Source organism: Lichtheimia ornata (genome assembly GCF_029851405.1).
Source record: "Lichtheimia ornata isolate CBS 291.66 chromosome Unknown scaffold00009, whole genome shotgun sequence".
Taxonomy (NCBI): domain Eukaryota; kingdom Fungi; phylum Mucoromycota; class Mucoromycetes; order Mucorales; family Lichtheimiaceae; genus Lichtheimia; species Lichtheimia ornata.
Window position 1 is genome coordinate 38,061 of NW_026695329.1, and position 18,848 is coordinate 56,908.

The window sequence follows — 18,848 nt, forward strand, 5'->3', positions numbered from 1 at the left end:
AACCCGATTTATCGGAAGAAAGGAAAAGAAACTACAACAATGGATAATGGAGGATGATCATTCTCATAGATCGGTGTTTGCAAGCATGAATATGCAACTAGTCCACGCATGTCAAAACAACGTGGGATGAGACGATGGCTGCTGCATGACATTTAGCTCCATCCATGGTTCGTTCAACCAGGAACCAATCAATCTGAGTGGTGGCCCCAATTTCTTTTTTCACAAGGCTCGGACCACCACTACATTCTTTCAATACACGACGCTCTTACACACACACGCACACACTGCACACTATGAAGGTAACAATGGTGACACCTCATCCTCCCCCAGGTCATTCACCACACCCATTCTATAGGTCATTGACAAGATCCAACGTGCCGAACAAGAAGGTCGTTTCTTTTATTCATTTGAATTCTTCCCTCCAAAGACACCTCAGGTACCCTCCACTCTTGAGACAATCAGCACTCGTATTGCGTGTACTCATGTCCTTGTTAGGGTGTGCAAAACTTGTATGATCGTATCGAACGTATGCAACGCTTTGGTCCCGAATTCATTGACGTGACATGGGGTGCTGGTGGATCGTCAGCCGATCTCACTACTGAAATGGTCGCCAATGCACAAGCTGTATACGGGTTGGAGACTATGATGCATTTGACATGTACCAATATGCCCGTTGAAAAGATTGATCAAGCCTTGAAGGTAACAAGGATACAAGCTGGCTGCATGGATACGGGATCTCATCAATGTGTAGGCTGCGAAAGATTGTGGGTGTCAAAATATCTTGGCTCTTCGTGGTGATCCTCCTAAAGGTCAACTCAATTGGGAATCATGCGACAATGGCTTTGAGCATGCAGTGGATCTTGTACGTTACATTCGCAAGCAGTATGGTGATTACTTTTGTATCGGTGTTGCAGGTAATGTTGGGTTTGCATGATAAAATGGTGGTAGTTGCTAATGCATGTGTGTATGGCGTTTCTAAGGTTACCCCGAAGGACACATTGACAACCCTGACAAAGAAGATGATTTACGTCGATTGAAAGAAAAGGTGGATGCTGGTGCAGATCTCATCATTACACAACTCTTTTTCGACACCAACGCATTCACTACATTCGTCACTCGTTGTCGCGATATCGGCATCACATGTCCAATTCTTCCTGGCATTTTCCCTATCCAAAACTACAATGGTCTCAAGCGTGTGATCTCATTCAGCAACAACCAAGTGCCGCAAAAGATTTGGGATGATCTTGAACCTATCAAGGATGATGATGCTGCTGTCAAGGAATATGGTATCAATTTGACGGTGGAGTTTATTCGCGAATTCCGCAAGGCTGGCATCAATGGCTTCCACATTTATACCTTCAACCTTGAACGAAGCACACGCCTTATTTTGGAAAAGCTTGATCTCATGCCGGCCATGGAGGATGTCAAGCCGTTGCCATGGAACCCAGTAAGTTTGGAATAGGATCTTTGGGGCGATAATGATAGTGTGTGGTACTTACTATATGATTCCTATAGTCACTTACAGCAAAGCGTGCCAAAGAGAATGTACGCCCAATCTTTTGGAAGAATCGCACCAAGAGCTATATCCAGCGCACCGAATCGTGGGACGAATTTCCAAATGGACGATGGGGCGACTCGCGATCACCTGGTAAGTGACACGATGATGATAACCAAATACATCCAACGTGTGTACTCAACATGCTATTATAGCTTTTGGTGAATTGGATGGTTACGGTGTATCATTGAAGTATCCAACTCAGGAATGTCTAAAGATGTGGGGCCATCCAACGTCAACCGATGACATTGCACTTTTGTTCGCCAAATACTGTAAGGGATCTATAGCTGGTATACCATGGAGCGCACAACAGCTTGAAGCAGAAACCCAGATTATCCGACAGCGCTTGGCAGCTATCAATCTTCTTGGATTCCTTACCATCAATTCTCAACCCGCGGTAAATGGTGCCAAGAGCTCGCATCCTGTCTATGGCTGGGGTCCCAAAAATGGATATGTGTATCAAAAGGCCTATCTCGAGTTTTTTGTGTCGCCCGAGCAGCTGGATCAATTGACTGCCAAAATCAGCAAGAACCCACAAGTGACCTACTATGCTGTCAACAGAAAGGGTGATTTGCGTAGCAACATTATGCAAGAAGGCGACCAACCCAATGCTGTTACATGGGGCGTATTCCCTGGTGCTGAAGTCATTCAACCCACCATTGTTGAATCCATGTCGTTTATGGCCTGGAAGGATGAAGCATTCGAGTTATGGAATGAATGGGCCCGGATTTATGACCGTGAAAGCGACTCGGCCAAGATGATTTTGGATATCATGAACAACTGGTACCTCATCAATATCGTCCACAATGATTTCCAAGACGAGAATGGTATTTGGCGTTTGTTTGACTTAGAGGTAGACCAAATTGCCAACCAAAAGCAACATCTCTTTGATCTCATTGCCTAATCTTTATTCTCACGTTGTAAATGTATTTTGTCTTCATAATGACCTCCCCCTTCATCTCCCCCTTACAAGTGTATAAACTTTGCCACTTTTACATATCATACATATTTTTACGTGATGGGTGCATTGTTCTCTTGTCCAACAACAACGGCCCTAATAAGCTCATCCTCGTGTTGTTGCTACTAACAGAAACCAGTGTACAACATGCCACTTTACATCATACCGAAACCAAGGAACGTTTCATCTTATCAAAATGGCTGGCATTTGGGGGTGGGACGACTCACAAAACAGGATCAATTTTCCAGATTAGGCGTAGCAAGTAAAGGCACTTATGACAGCAGCTAAAATAAACGTTTGCTGGTAATTACCATTTCGAGAGCTTCCATTATCCGTGTCGGATGTTTATTACTCATCACATTATCAATCGCTGAGCTGCATTGGATGTTGCGACTCATGATGTCGGTTGTTGATGTATACATAGCATCTTTCAGAATCGTACATCAAAGAATGAGTTGAAGATGCGATGAAGGTCTTTTATATACGCTACCAGAAAGTAGTTGTGGTGTTCGGCGTACATGGCTATCTTATTAGCGTCCTCCCATCCAAAAGAATTACTCTGGTCAGCACCACGATGGACATGTATGTTTATTGGAGGCACATCGAATCAATGATAATACGTAGCATGTATCCCCGAGAACATCTTTGCAATAGTATTCATGAGAGAATATGAAGGAGGGGCTCAATAATTCAAGTACTTTATGAATAAGCGCTCTCGTATCCAGATAAAGGGGAATGGGGTTGAACAAAAGAGTCGAGTTAAGGGAGCACATGTAAAGAACTTCTTTCTACCAATGATAGCATAGATAATCATTGTTAGCCGTAAGATAAAGAAGCATGTTGTTTCTTTGTGAACCCACCTAGTTATTCGTGTATGATTACGATCAATGCCTCTCTAGATAATGTCGTTGGATTGTTGTTGATCAGCCTATCATCATTGGATGGTCATTGTGTGTGCGTGTGTCACCCATGAACTGAGTTGTCTACCATTTCTTTCATGCACCCAAAGTCAAAATCATTCGTTGACCCTATGCTTTCTCCTGACACACAAAGCCCACAGCATTCTACACCACCACAACCAGCATCACCAGAATTACCAGCAACAAACCGCTTCCAAGGACTTCCATCAGAGATTCTCCATGCCGTCGTTGACAAACTTCCCAATCGCACGCTCATTCAGCTGACGGGTGTCAACCGCGATCTGAGAGAGCTCATTTTAAACGGGCCATTTCTTTGGCGAGAGCTCCATTGGGACGAACTGGAGGAGGGCCTACTTGATGAGGAGTTCTCTTACTTTGCTGAAAAGTATTTCAAGGAGGGTCGCATGTTGCAATATGTCAGCTTGGATTTCTCGAATACGCAGCTATTCGAACACGACGAAATGGAGGAAATTGACGTGATGTTTGATTACCTTGAAGAGCATGGCTGTAACCAAGTGCAATCATGTAAGTAAATGGATGCTATTCATGACATGTTCGATCCATACTAAGAGTCATAGCTAGTTCGTATCATGTCGCGATATCACATCCCTCCCTCGACGTTATTGATGATCGCTGTTCACTGCCCAACGCTTGTGGATCTACAACTTGTGAGATCAAGGTATCACGAGGACATCTTTGAGGATTGCATCACCACTCTACCAACTGTGATACGACGTTTCCCATCCTTGAAGAGGTTGACAATGACCCTGATGGGTCATGACGACCCAGGAGACATCAGCGAAGATATACACAGCATCACTCAACACATTCACCTACGATCTTTGGTTCTTCAGGAAGTGACAGCTATACGATATTCACGAGATGTCTTGGAAATTGTTCCACGGCTGCCGAATTTACAAAAGCTGGCAATTGGATGCACCAACATGAGGTCGATCAACGATCATGATACTTTACTTCGTCACTGTCATCAGCTGGATTCAATAACAATCACGGAGGATCAATTTCTTGACTACAAACTATTTGCCTACGACATTGTGCACCGCCCAAACATGAAAAGTTTGTACTTGCGCGCTGATGCTGATGACTGGGAAACGGAGGCTATGGAACACGTTGCTTATATCGAGAAACACCATCATGAGCTTGAGACGCTTGTATTGGGGAATAGTGTATTCGTTCACCCACCATTGATCCGAAAACTTGGCAGCTTATCTTCATTTCTCAATCTACGATGCTTGGCACTCTCTGGATACTGCCTCGACCACCATGGATACGCTGATGTCGATGCCCTTCACAAAGAGTTGATTCACTTTCTCGGTGGATGCCCCAATCTGGATCAAATTCATTTCGAGGATATGGATGGAGTTGTTGGGGATGATACCTTGGATGCAATTCAAGCGAATGGCCTGCGCTCGCTGCATTTGGCACGGATGGCCAATATCACCACCAACCCCATTACTCGTCTTCTTAAGCGCCATCAGCAACTGGATCGGCTACGCGAGATTGTCATTTACGATATGGATCGTGTTGAGTATACTTTGCTTCCTACTATCGGCATCACATGCAATAGGCTCAAATGGTTACACTTTTATCCTGATGCAAGTGGATACAGAGAGGCAAGCGAGTACGTGGCCATTGACGAATTCCTTTCAACACACCGCATCAATGGCAAGATGGATCTATTGAAAATCGGGACCAACATCTACCAAGATTCGAGAACATGGAAGGACAGACTACTTTGCTCGCATGATTTTCTTCAATAAAGTTGCTTTACAAGCACTTGGGAATGTTCTTACTAAGAGATGGTGTTGCGTTACACAATTATGCACAGACATCGATCAATGATTGCGAATGTACATGGCATCGTTCCTTGACGAGGCAAACATCCACACTATGTACATGTATGCATATGCGAGCTACCTATAATGACTATTCGTGTGCCCAACCTTTGAGCGTTACATGTATTGTGAGAGAACTAATGGCACTAAACCAATGCTTGTGTGATACAAGAAAGGTCATCCCAGTTGCCGGACCTTACAATGTTTGTGGAAGCAAATGAACCTGCGCCGCTGAAGGGTTAAAATGTTATCATGAGACGCAGACGATCTCAATGCAACGGTTGTTCCCACCTTTTCTTCCGTTAAATGACCGAAGGGCACTTTCGTTTTCACTTTTTATAAACAACAACAGCAACAACCTAATTCTGAGATGTGAGGAGGTCTCATGATAAGCACGGATGAGAATCAAGAATTTAAGTTGCCTCTCTTCGGATCCATCAACCATATTTTTGGTTTGCATCAATCATGGGCATGAGGCTGTGGTGTGTGTGCATATGCAACCGGAAGAAACAGATGCCTACGCATGATATACAACCTTGCAGGTAAACACCTGCCTGCCATGCTATACATTTTTACACACAAGTATTAGTAACCTCGTGTGTATCACATAAGATGTTTCCCACAACACGATTTATAAGCACATGGGTATTGAGAACGTGCATAATTGTTTTTCTTTTCGCTTCAAAAAATCTCTCCTCATGGCTGCCTATTACGACACGAGCAAACCTACCGTAGGCATTATTGGGGCAGGGTAAGGGTTTATTCGATCAACTGTGCTATTGATACCATCTCATACGGCTACTATTACAGATTTAGCGGAATATGCGCAGCTATCAGACTCAAACAAGAGCTTGGTATCGACGCTCAAATACTTGAAGAAAGCAAAGAAGTAGGCGGTACTTGGCACTTTAACAGGTAATCATCGTGTAAAAGATAGGGTGAAACGGTTGAGCGCAAACGACTAAACTATGTGGAATTCCAAGATACCCAGGTTGTGCTTGTGATGTGCCCTCCCATCTATACTCGTTGTCCTTTGAGCCCAACCCTGGTAAGTAATAAATACATGCGCGCATTATTCAACCATTTTTAACCGAGCTGCGTGCTTTAGACTGGAGTCAGCATTATAGCCCTTCCGAAGAGATTCATGATTACATCAAGAATATCACCAAAAAGCACAACTTGTATGACAACATCTCTTTCAATACCCACGTTGATAAGGCAACTTGGCTTCAAGATGAATGTCGCTGGAAGGTGGATGTGCACAGCACGTTAGATGGTGCAGCATGCACCTATTACTTTGATTGCATGTAAGCTGCATTGTCTATTGAATCACGTGCCATCGTATTTATTATGTATACGCTATTCAAAAGGTATCTAAGTGTCGGCACCATTCGCGTACCCCGAACACCCAAAGAATTTACTGGATTCCAAGGACCCATTGTGCACACAGCGGATTGGGATAGCTCTGTTGATTTCACCAACAAGCGTGTGGCAGTGGTGGGAAGTGGTGCCAGCGCTGTTCAAACTGTTCCACGACTTCAAAAACAAGCAGCCCACTTGGTTAGCTACCAACGTTCTCCTGCTTGGGTGCGTGTGCGTCAACAATACCATTATTCCAAGCTCAAAAAGTTCCTGTTTCGATGGATGCCTTTGATCCTTTTGCTTCATCGCTGGTACATTTATTGGGTGGTAAGTAAAAATAACGATGAGAGGATTTGGATATTGGTATTCAGCATCATCATGCCATAGGGTGAACTTGGCTATGTCGTCTTTGGATATTACAAGAGCTTCCTTGCTCGATGGTATTCCAATTCAGTTGCAAAATCCATGCGTCAACGTATCGAAGGACAAGGACGACCTGATCTCGTGGAGAAGCTTATTCCAAAATACCTCATGGGTTGTAAACGTATCGCACCCTCTGAAGATTATCTCGAAGCGCTTTGTCAAGATAATGTCACTGTGGAGACAACATCCATCCAAAAAGTCGAAGGACGCACCATCACTACAGTGGATGGCAAAGAGCAAGAATTTGATATCCTTGTATTGGCAACTGGATTTGACGTGCCTGGTTTCTTGGCCAATCTTGAAGGTATAAAAGAGCTCTCCCATGATCGCCTTTGTTCATCACACCGACTAACTCGAATGATACTATAGTACAAGGAACACACAAAGAAACCTTGAATGAAATGTGGAAAGACAAATTCCCAGGGACATACAAAACAGTGCTAGTGAATGGCTTCCCCAACTTGTTTGTCATCCTTGGTCCATCCAGCATCCTTGGTCATAATTCGGTATTGGTGATGGTGGAGTGGTAAGTTGAATTCAAGTGGCACGGTTGTCGCAGCTTCCTAATGGCATCATCATGTATATAGCCAAGTCAATTATACAATCAAGTGCCTCAAGCGTATGATCAAGGAGAAGGTAGCAGCTATTGAACCCACTCAAGAAGCTCAAGACAAGTTTGTGCAAGAAATCAAAAAGGATCTCGAGACCACGGTGTGGAAACGAGGCGGTATGGTGTCATTGGGATCATCATTTGCCATGTCATTGATCATTGTTATCATACAGGTTGTAATTCGTGGTACATCAATTCGGCGGGAGAGGTAAGTTGATACGTATATTATGCGAATGTCATTGTTTATAGTAGTCATCTCATACAAATTCAAATAGGCATCTGCATTGTGGTCCAGTACTGTCACACGCTTTTGGTGGATGTTGCGTAGCGTCAAGAATCTCAAAGATTTTAACACGTACAAGGTGGTGTAATCGCAATAAAAGAGAGAGAGACAGAGAGAGACCTGGCGTATCTTTTTTCTGCTCGACCTTTAGTACAGCGAGGGATGTGTGTAGGCGAAAGAGGGGTTTTTATATCTTTTGATGTCCAATCCTTGAAACATTCGCATGGAAACAACATGTGGTCACCATAGCAACGCATAATAATAATGGATGATGGCGCAGCTGTTGCATGAAAAAGCAAAAAGGAAATAATGATGAGACGATGCACACCATTGGGGCGTGGTGAAAATGGGTACGAAGATGGGAGATACATATAACAAAGAGAGGAAGTTTTTATTCTATCAATGATACAAGGGGAAAGAAGCCAAAGATGACACCAACACGTGGTTGTGCATGAATGATCGCTTGATGATGAAGAAGTGTGGCCATTGTTCCGAAAATAGATGATGGCTTTTGATGTTTGATGGCGTGCTCGTGCGTAAATGTGTCAGGATCTGCCACTTCTTCCTACACCCACTCATTGTCTCTCCCTCCCATCCTCAACTGTTGCTCCATTCAGGTATACAACCACCACCTGCAAACGATTGTCCTGCTTCAACCCATCATGTCAATTCTGCAATTGTGTTGATCCGATTGTCTTTCACTGAATGGACAGGTTTGGCACGTACACATCCCACTACAACACCCTCATTCCTTGACACTCCATCTTCTCTTGCACACTCTTCTGCCACGACCAATCGTAACGGCATTCATTCCAGTATTTGCCTTCCACAAGGTCTTTACTCCATTATCTCAAGTCACGTGCAGCAACATGTCTTACATCCTTTTTGCATGGACCAGCAGATAGCCATTGTATAGCAGCAGCTTTATTTACACGTAGCAACTTGCTTCAATACATACAACTTCTTATGGACATATGGACATGGATATGGATATGGATATTGGTGTATGGGATGGAAGGAATTGGGTTTCCCTTGGTTGAGTGTATTCAAGAGAATCAATCCAAGGGGTCAACATTCATGGTGGATGTACATGGCCACTTTATCACTTGCATTCGAAGCATTTAGAATTCATGATGATGCTCCTACTACGGCATTGACCAGCCATCGCTTTCTATAGGACATACTTCTGTCACCTACAAGAGGAATAACTTTTCAACCAGCAAGTGGATTTATCAGCTGTTGCTTTTCCATCACTTCGACTTGGTACTCCAAGATGATACATCATGACCACTTTATCAGTTCAATCAATCATGACAACAACTCCCACGCCCAATCATTATAAACAAGGCTGTTGTCACCAACACTATCACACGCTCTTTCTTTCTACTACTTGTATCATCATCAATGGCCTTTGGTAAGTCTCAAGGATAGTCTTTATTATGTGATCCCCAAAATGAGGTACTCATGCATTCATCTATATAGCTCACATCATTGCTTTATCATCACTTGCTGTGCTCATTGCTGCCTAATGACATGTGGCTGTGTTCCTTGATGGAGCTTTGTGGTAGGTGTAACTATCATCTATATGGTATAAGGATGCCTAGTCTGATAGGAATTTGTTGGGACCGCTTTGTAGGTGACACAAGTACATCCGATGCTTAAAGGCAGCTCATGCAGTAAGTTACCACGACGCTAGCAACGCCTTCAGCAAGATTACATAACGATGACCTTATTTTATTGTTGCAGTATGACAAAGATTACACACCAACGCATGAAACATTCCTGAAGAGAGTGGGAACCCATTGCATGAAAATGATATTGACAAACACCTGGAGTGTGAAGCTATATACGAAGACGAAGGGCAACACCAACTGGTTCATGACCTTGTAGAAGAAGCCTTCATTACATGCGTACATGAAAGAGCGGGAAGGTGCAAATACTGCCAAAGATCAATGGTATTTTTCCAAGCTTGTCAAACGACGAAGCGCATCGTTGGACCACCTTCATCCCCATTTATCATCATCACACCCTGATCAAGTTGTATGTACAATTTATTTGCATCGCATGTAATTGGTACGTATGTATGAAATTCTCACCAAGCATGATTCTTATCCTCTTGTTCTTAGTGCCAAAGGGGATATGAAAGAAGAAGTGTTCAAGGAATTTATTCGCGAAGTACAGCAAGCCCCCAACGATTTCCAAGCCGTGCCGTTACAAGAGGAAGACCGCCTCAAATTGCGTGCCAAGTATAGTTCAGCGGTCTCAAGCGACAAAGAGCGAGCAAAGAAACATGTAAGTTGATACATATGGAGCTTTGTTGGTTGTATTCCTTATTAACAAATGCCTTGTAGCGAGTGGTCGGCGATACATGTTCCTATGAAGAAATGGTCTCTCTTGCAGAACACAGTGGGAGAATGTGTACAAGAACATTTATGGTCGGCAGCTTCGATTCGTCAACGGTACCACCGTATCTATTGCTGTCATTCAACCGGATCCACAATCGCTATGGAAGGTGTCTCCAACAACACCATACGGAGAACCTTGAGGTGATACTTTGGGTATGCAACGCAGCAATGGGAGCAGATACAACAAGCGACCTCGACAACTGCATCAACGCCTTGAAAAACACCACGTACTTGTTGGATTAATAAGCACCCCCTCCTTCACTTGCTATGTCTCTTTCCTTACTACATAAACCTTCCCTTGCTTAATAAGTTGTATATCATGCATCGATAACACAAATAAACGAATGCGATCAAATAGCGCAGCAATGTGGATCATGAAACAGTATAAACGATTGCTCGTGATATGGATAACCCCGAGCGATATGATATCATGGTGACTTGAAGTTGTGCTGCAACCACTACGGTACATTTCCTTGTGGCCTTTTGTGGATTTTGATGAAAAGGGGCATGGCCATGAGTAGACTTTCGATAGTTTCAAAGGGCTTGTTGAAATGTGGCTGTGGTTTATTGGCAGTAGCTAAAGTAAAGCCTGTATTGTAAAGAGATGAACATAAAGTAACCTGCGTATCTATGTTAATCTGTGCTCGTAATGGTCGAATGGTATGATGAATTCAAGTGACATGGTTGTTGCAAACTCCTACATAATGGCATCATCATTCATGTATATCCAAGTCAACTATACAATCAAGTGCCTCAAGCGTGTGATCAAGGAAAAGGTAGCAGCTAGTGAACCCACTCAAGAAGCTCAAGACAAGTTTGTGCAAGCAATCAAAAAGGGCCTCGAGACCATGGTTTGGAAACGAGGAGGTATGCGTGTGTATAATCAGGATCATCATTTTGTCATGCGATCGATCATTGTTATCATTCTGGTTGTAATTCGTGGTACATCAATTCGGCGGGAGAGGCAAGTTGATACGCATATTGTGCGAATGTCATTGTTTATAGTAGTCATCTTATACACATTTAAATAGGCATCTGCATTATGGTCGAGTACTGTCACACGCTTTTGGTGGAAGATGCGTAGCGTCAAGAATCTCAAAGACTTTAACACGTACAAGATGGTGTAGTCATAATAAAAGAGAAAGAGAGAGACCTGGCGTATCATTTTTTCTATTTGACTTGTAGTACAACGAGGGATGTGTGTAGGCGAAAGAAGGGGTGTTGTTGGTATTTATGTAGTGTGGATCGATAATCATTAAAATGCACCTTCGGGGAAAGGACCATACTCTGCAAGGTCTTCTACCTTATCACCAGATGCAAGAACATAGGCAATACGCAATCGTAGTTTGACGGCGCTCTATAAACGATCCTCTGTATTAGTAAATTGCCCACCCATAAACACCTTGATATCTGATTCATTACCTGTTGTGGGTTGTTGATGCGCATTTGCTGCTTCTCGGTTGTACCAGGTTGGACGACGTTACTACTGGCAGGTGCCATTTGCAGCTTTTGACTTCTTGGGACAGCAGCTTGGAACTGTAACGATGAGATCACACCTTGGGCACCAGAGTTGGCAAAGAGAACTTGGATATTGATAATGGCAGGATTGTTGCGATCACGTGAAGGTACAAGGTTGATGTCCAAACCATTCTTAGAATAAGCTTGATAGCCAGGTTGTTGTTGTTGTGTTGATCCTGCCATGGTAGCAGTAGCAGCGGCAGCAGCAGGGGATCCCATAGGAGAAGGACTACCTGCACCAAGAGATCGTTGTGCTGGTGAGCTAGGCGATACAGGAGAGAATGCTTGACCAAGCGAAGCAAGGGAATCGAGGCTGTTGACCGATTGAGCGGGTGGTGTTGAAGGTGCAGGAGCTGAAGCAGTATCACTACCTCCAAGCAAGTCCATAAGTACATTGGTGTTGGATGATGGGGGAGGTGAAGTAGGTAGTTGCTGTTGTTGTTGTTGTTGTGTGGCAGGTGGTGCACTGCTTCCACCAAAGAGATCGGCTAATAAATCCATATTTTGTGCTGGTTGTGATTGTTGTGGAGTGCTGTGGGGTGCAGCGGGGCTCTCAGGTGCAAGGGATGTTGCATTCGATTCTTGTTCATCTCCACCAGAAGCTGTTCCAACACCCATAAGATCCAAAAGAAGCTATACAATGGATAGAATAAGAATAGAGTGAATAATGAAAAAGGGAGGTACACAACTTACATCCTGATCACTAGGACCTGCCTTGGAAGATTTGCCGGGTGCTATTATATAAACCTGTAAGTTTCATCATCCCCATCATCTCATCGGTAAAAAGTAAAATATACCTGGGCTGGTGGGACCATTATCATTAGTCTCAATGATGGATCGACCTTCAGGTACAGGCATTGGTTCCAAAACGGCTGCACGAATATTATCGAAAGAGAAGAGGTGGGTGTATTCGACGGCACGTTGTTGAATTTCCACTTCCATACTTGCTGTGTGTTCTTGCAAGAGTGCTTTGATCTTTTGTTGTGCTTGAGCATCATGGAGTCGAGAAGAGAGTTTCATCAATGCCGTCAAAACGTATTCACGGGTGAGTTGATTCGCATAAGGACCGATCAAGATGGATTCAAGCAAGTCGATAACCGCATTGTCTGATACCTGTGAAACATCTTAGATACCCTATACCCAGCATAGAGACATGATATGCTTACCTCCATTTGTTTGTTATCTTCTTCGAAGTTTCCTCCATTCACAAGAACATCTCCAAATTCACCAATAACCCATACACCAGCAAGAACAAATGCTTCCTATTCAAATCGATCAGTAAGATGTATATATATATATATACCACCATTATATGCCAAATCCATACCTGAGAAATATCTTGTTTCAATCCAGCGTAAAGTTTTTGAACGGTATATTGATGAAGCTGTGTTGTTTGGACAACCAATCGGATAAAACCAGATAAAACTTCTTCACGGACATGGTTACCAGCGAGCTTAAGCATACGCAGCATGGTATCAATGTGCCATCGGTTGTTGGGTGCAAAACGTTCAGCGGCAAGTGAAAGTTTGGTGGTCATGCTCTGCTTGAATTCGGTATCGGCCACCTCCAAGAATGCCAATAATTCACGAGTAAGGACACGCACATTGCTTTCGTTGATCAATGCAAAGCTCAACTCAAGGGCACGACGACGAATCGAAATATCTCCATCTCTCAAACAATCCAAGATGATGTTGCGATGACGTTGCACAGCCTGTGATTCGATGCCAACGGTCTTGTTCAACGTTTCCAATGCCACATAACTACTCCCCCAAGGTATATGGTTAGTATCATCTCCTCCATATGTATATTCAATGGACCTACCGGATATTGTTGTCGCGATTGCTCAAGAATTTACCAAGGATATTCACCGCCAAGACACGTAGGCCAGCTTCACTTTGGATATCCATAATCGTCAAGACCGTTTCATACAAGATTGCATTGCCGACATTCTTTGTGCTTTCAGTGTTGGTTGCCACTTGAGCCAAGATATCATTCATTGCATCCGATGCCTCTTGATCGTTCTTGGCTAACATACGCAATAGACGAAGCAATTTGACTTGTAAAAATGGATCCGTAACACCTGTGACATCGTGCTCAGGAGAGAATCCAGCGCTTGTCAAGTTTTTGAGATGACGCACAAGAAGAGGGACACCCTACATTATCAATGAGATCCTTGAATCACCCACATGATTGTCCCTTAATTTACCTTTCTAAAGATTTCAATGTATTCTGGATGCTGACGGCACATTTCAGTGACCAAAGTAACACCAGTGACAAGGACGCCATGGCTACGATCATTCAACAAGGTCTTGGCTCTTGACAAAAAGTTCTCGCTCAACTCAGGCACACGGCGAATAATACGCAAGGCACACAATGCAGCCTATGGATCATTGTTTGTATCAATGTTACCATCACCATCATGACCATCACTATTGGCTGATGTAAATTACCTTTTTGCGGATATATGTATTGGAACTACCCAAGAGCTTCTCCACTTCAGAGCATAAATCACGAGCCATTTCAGAGGAAGAGATGTTGCCGAGAGTACATAAAGCCAAACCAACGACGTACATGTTGTTGTGGTTCAAGTCGCTGTAGGATAATAGAACATTGAATAAACATCATCCTCCTCGCCTTCCCACCCAGCCAACAAAAACGCCTTTACTTACTTTTTCAAGCTGTTGGTGACTAGAGTCAATACCTCGGTCTTTTCATCAATCAACAACATGATACCCAAATAACCGAGACGCTTGTCGGCAAACTTGGGGCTTGCAACCAGCTTTAGACACTCCATCTGGCCAAAATGAGCCGGGTAACCGAGCATGTGAATGTATAACAACTTGGAAACGTTGGCATGACGCGTGTCGCTATGTTCTTCTTTGAATGCAGTACGAATGTTGGCGCTCTCTTTTTGGATTACGGCTCGTTCCTCGGCAGCAGTCTTACACGCGCGCACAGCCTTGATGAGGTCTATGGATGAGGCCCTGTTAGCTGCCATGCCACCCCAACTGCCACCTGCATAAAAAGACTACCTTTGAGACGATAAAGAGGAAGCTTGGATAGAATCTGCTGCGAAATGCTATTGATGCTGTTCATTTCGCTGTATTTCCCGTTGCGGGCGTCGTCGAATGAGAGAGAAAAAGCGTGTAGAGTCGAGTAAAGTAGAGGAGCGAGAAAATACAGCTGCCACTTTAAGCGAGCGGAATCTCATTGAGAAGATCTACGCTTGTCTCTAATAATATACAGGCACTCATTGATCCCACACCCTCTTGAATATACATCACCCAGTGCATCAATAAAGACCATATAAGCTATCCACTATTCATGCTGTCTCAATGTAATACCTGAAAAGTGATCCATCACTATTGCTAGGTACGAAGCTGGTAAACCATCATGCTAGGCACTTTTAAACTACGTATGCCGCAGGTGCAGCAAATGCTTAGAGAGTACTGATACCTATGATGTATACCACAGCATATACCTGCAGCACTTTTACTATAAATCAAATCTCACATTTCAAGGTTATCATGATCCTCTGTTACGTAGCGCAATAAAGCTATCAGTGTGAGTCGTCAAAGCGGTATCATATTCAGCAGCTGATTGAGCTATTTCTGAGGGCAAGCAAAAGCCTTATCAGGTACTCGATACCGAAGTCACATGATGGTATCGTCCAATTCAGGAAGAAGAAAGATTTCATACATAATAGGAAACTTAGAAGTAGTTGCCAATGTAATCTTGTATTCGCCAAAGTAATCCTTTAATCCAACATCATTCATAAGATAAAGATTAAGAGGTACGACAAATTGCTCTAATGGGGGATAAATCGATATGGGAAGTTTCTATCCGTCGGGCGTGCAGTGTGCAAAGGTGAATCAGTGGATGTGAGGCAGCACTTGATGCGTGGTGGCGAATATACACATGGCGTGTTAAAACATGCACTTGAATGGCGATGGCTGATAGGTAGCACAAAGCTTGATGATAGTAGCTGCCTGGGAATTGCGCACCAACCGTTCGAGTTGAAAGCATCAAGCACAAGTTGATCATGGGCACCCTCTTTTTCCACGCGTTGTATATACCCAATTCCTTCCATCCCATGTACCAAACCAATATCCATATCCATATCCATATCCATAGAAGCTCGTTTGTATTGAAGCAAGTTGCTACATGTAAATAAAGATGTTTCTATACAATAGCTATCTGCTGTTCACGTACCAAAGGCTGTACGGCAAATTGCTACAAGCAACTTTGAAGCAATGGAGTAAAGACGTTGCTAGTAGCAGCTGCTGTTACGATTGGTTGTGGTCGAGGATTGTACAAGAGAAGGTGAAGTGTCAAGAGACTCGTGTGTTGTAGTGGGGTGCACACGCCATGGACTTGCCATTCAGTCAAAGAGAGTTGGATCAAGAGAGTTGTAGGATCGACATGATGGGTTGAAGCAGGACAATCGTTCACAGGTGGTAGTTGCACTTGAATGGGCAAACAATTGAGAATGGGAGGAAAACACAAGAAGCGGGACGTGGAAGAAGTGGGAATTTAAGTAGCAGGTTGACATGACATTTCTTTGTTTGGCCGTTGTTCAATCAAATCCTCTCGGTTCAAGAAAGTTGAAGGATGAGCATGCTGGGCTGGAGCAGAGCAATCATTCACATGCATTGGGTTGGGTAAAAAAAGTTGAATGGGAGGAATGGGCTATCAAGTGGCAGTTTACAAATAACTTTGCAAAATGATTTTTCTCATATTGGATGATACTTCTGTGGTTGAGCGTTTTTCTGTCGAATTCCCTCGGATCATGAAAGTTGAAGGATGGGTATGATGGGCTGGATCAGGACAACCGTTCGTATGCATTGAAATTCGCAATGGTGCTGATTGGAAAGAAGTGGCCGTTAGCCGGCAATAATGACTGTTACTGAAAAATGCATAAAGTAATCATACATCGACCCTTCCATTCATGCAAACGTAGCTGTGTTACACAACACGACCCTCTGCATTTTTTGCTCTGCCAGGGTCCACCTACTTCACAATGAACAAAGATCACTTACCATATAGCATCACGCTTACAAGCATAAAGGTGCCTGTATCTCCAAACTTTACAATGAAACGTGGGGTTTTGAATAGAGCAATATGCTCGGCGGGGTGAAAGCGATCTTGTGTCAAAGTATGAAGTCCATCGGGGCCAATCCCAGATTTCGCAATGTCGCCACCAGCCCAGAGCTGGATCTGGGGGTCGACCTCTTCGACGACGACGATAAAATATTTTTGGGCTGTTTGCGACATTGAACGCGAAACTTTCACACAAGGTGCTGTTGGCCAAGCCGAGCCCATTGCTCTAATAAAAACCCCACGTTTCATTGTAAAGTTTGGAGATACAGTCACCTTTATGTTTGTAAGCGTGATGCTATATGAAGAGTGGTCTTTGTTCATTGTCAAGTAGGTGGACCCTGGCAGAGCAAAAGATGCAGAGGGACCTCTTTGTGTAACTCAGCTACTTTGCATGACTGGAAGAATGGAAGGATGATACTGTATACTGTTGACAAAGCCCGTACATTGCGAGCTAACAGCCATTTCTTCACAATAGCCACTGTTGTCCACTCTATGACATGTGGGCGATTCTCCCTGCTTCAGACATTCATTTCCATATTGGATTATGTTGATCCGAGTTCGTTAGGCGAGATACAGCCAAAAGAGGGATTACATCAATCCACACATCTAACCATGCTCTATGTTGCTCAACTGAGTAACCTTGTATGAGCGTAGCTCAGCCAAATCGCTCGGATCATGCATAATCCAATTATGGAAATGAATGTCTGAAGCAGGGAGAATCGCTCACATGTCATAGGTGGACAACAGTGAGCTTATTATTGAAAGTGTGTTGATCGCAATGTAGGCTTTACTGTCCTCAACAGTATATAGTATCATCCTTCCATCCTTCCAGTCATGCAAAGTAACTGAGTTACAAAGAGATTTCCTCTGCATCTTTTGCTCTGCCAGGGTCTAGCTACTTCACAATGAACAAAGACCACTCTTCATATAGCATCACGCTTACAAACATAAAGCTGCCTGTATCTCCGAACTTTACAATGAAACGTGGGGTTTTTATTAGAGCAATGGGCTCGGCTTGGCCAACAGCACCTTGTGTGAAAGTTTCGCGTTCAATGTCGCAAACAGCCCAAAAAATATTTTTTGGTCGTCGTCGTCGAAGAGGTCGACCCCCAGATCCAGTTTGGCTGGTGGCGACATTGCGAAATCTGGGATCGCCCACGATGAACTTCATACTTTGACACAAGATTTCTTTGACCCCGACAAGCACGTTGATCTATTAAAGAGCCCACGTTTGATTGTAAAGTTTGGAGAAACAGACACCTTTATGTTTGTAAGCGTGATGCTATATGAGAAGTGGTCTTTGTTTAATGTAAAGTAGTATGACTATAATAGAGCAAAAGATGCAGAAGGACCTCTTTGGGTAACTGGGTTAAAAAGTTTGGACTTCAGGGACCATGCATGACAGGTACACCACCCTCATCTTCATGTCATACATTGGCAGCTAATAGCCACTTTTGTGCATTCCCAACTTTTGTGCATTCTATTGTAGGTGGACGATGCTCCTGCTCTAGACATTCATTTCCATGATTAAAGTAGGTTGATCCGAGCTGATTTGGTTGAGTTACGCTCACACAAGATTACATCAGTTGAGCTACATCGAGCGTGCTTTTATGTCAGAGTGATGTAATCTCTCTTTGACCGCAACTCAGTCAAATCAGCTCGGATCAACCTCTGTCATGGAAATGTCTGGGCTGGGGGCATCGTTTCCATGCAGTGGATCTCGCAACAATGATGATTGGATAAAAGTGGCCGTTAGCTAGCAATACATGACTGTTCCTAGATGATTCATAAAGTAATTATACATTGACCCTTCCATTCATGCAAAGTAGCTGAGTTACACAAAGAGGTCCCTCTGCAT

The 18,848-nt window shown here is 43.5% G+C and overlaps 6 protein-coding genes across 6 annotated transcripts; 5 read left to right on the top strand and 1 right to left on the bottom strand.

Moving 5' to 3' along the window:
- Window positions 1–293: 293 nt before the first annotated feature.
- Window positions 294–2,459, top strand: O0I10_002886 (methylenetetrahydrofolate reductase; the record flags this gene model as incomplete). Its single annotated transcript, XM_058482963.1, has 7 exons — window positions 294–299; window positions 356–436; window positions 496–699; window positions 752–914; window positions 981–1,447; window positions 1,516–1,648; window positions 1,711–2,459. The coding sequence occupies 7 exons, from the start codon at window positions 294–296 to the stop codon at window positions 2,457–2,459; spliced, it is 1,803 nt and encodes a 600-aa protein (XP_058346052.1).
- Window positions 2,460–3,543: 1,084 nt separating this feature from the next.
- Window positions 3,544–5,214, top strand: O0I10_002887 (uncharacterized protein; the record flags this gene model as incomplete). The annotated part of the gene is made up of 2 exons (XM_058482964.1): window positions 3,544–3,958; window positions 4,016–5,214. 2 exons carry the CDS (start codon window positions 3,544–3,546, stop codon window positions 5,212–5,214), a joined length of 1,614 nt encoding a protein of 537 aa, XP_058346053.1.
- A 773-nt stretch (window positions 5,215–5,987) lies between these two features.
- O0I10_002888 (uncharacterized protein) lies at window positions 5,988–8,055 on the top strand (the record flags this gene model as incomplete). Its single annotated transcript, XM_058482965.1, has 10 exons — window positions 5,988–6,040; window positions 6,100–6,204; window positions 6,273–6,337; window positions 6,398–6,596; window positions 6,660–6,978; window positions 7,039–7,378; window positions 7,444–7,600; window positions 7,662–7,801; window positions 7,858–7,892; window positions 7,960–8,055. The coding sequence occupies 10 exons, from the start codon at window positions 5,988–5,990 to the stop codon at window positions 8,053–8,055; spliced, it is 1,509 nt and encodes a 502-aa protein (XP_058346054.1).
- Window positions 8,056–10,046: 1,991 nt separating this feature from the next.
- Window positions 10,047–10,615, top strand: O0I10_002889 (uncharacterized protein; the record flags this gene model as incomplete). Its single annotated transcript, XM_058482966.1, has 2 exons — window positions 10,047–10,259; window positions 10,319–10,615. The coding sequence occupies 2 exons, from the start codon at window positions 10,047–10,049 to the stop codon at window positions 10,613–10,615; spliced, it is 510 nt and encodes a 169-aa protein (XP_058346055.1).
- Window positions 10,616–11,076: 461 nt separating this feature from the next.
- Window positions 11,077–11,499, top strand: O0I10_002890 (uncharacterized protein; the record flags this gene model as incomplete). Its single annotated transcript, XM_058482967.1, has 2 exons — window positions 11,077–11,304; window positions 11,404–11,499. 2 exons carry the CDS (start codon window positions 11,077–11,079, stop codon window positions 11,497–11,499), a joined length of 324 nt encoding a protein of 107 aa, XP_058346056.1.
- Window positions 11,500–11,627: 128 nt separating this feature from the next.
- O0I10_002891 (uncharacterized protein) lies at window positions 11,628–14,986 on the bottom strand (the record flags this gene model as incomplete). Its single annotated transcript, XM_058482968.1, has 11 exons — window positions 11,628–11,729; window positions 11,795–12,523; window positions 12,584–12,624; window positions 12,688–13,003; window positions 13,057–13,152; window positions 13,218–13,650; window positions 13,712–14,043; window positions 14,097–14,270; window positions 14,341–14,482; window positions 14,560–14,860; window positions 14,923–14,986. 11 exons carry the CDS (start codon window positions 14,984–14,986, stop codon window positions 11,628–11,630), a joined length of 2,730 nt encoding a protein of 909 aa, XP_058346057.1.
- Window positions 14,987–18,848: the final 3,862 nt, after the last annotated feature.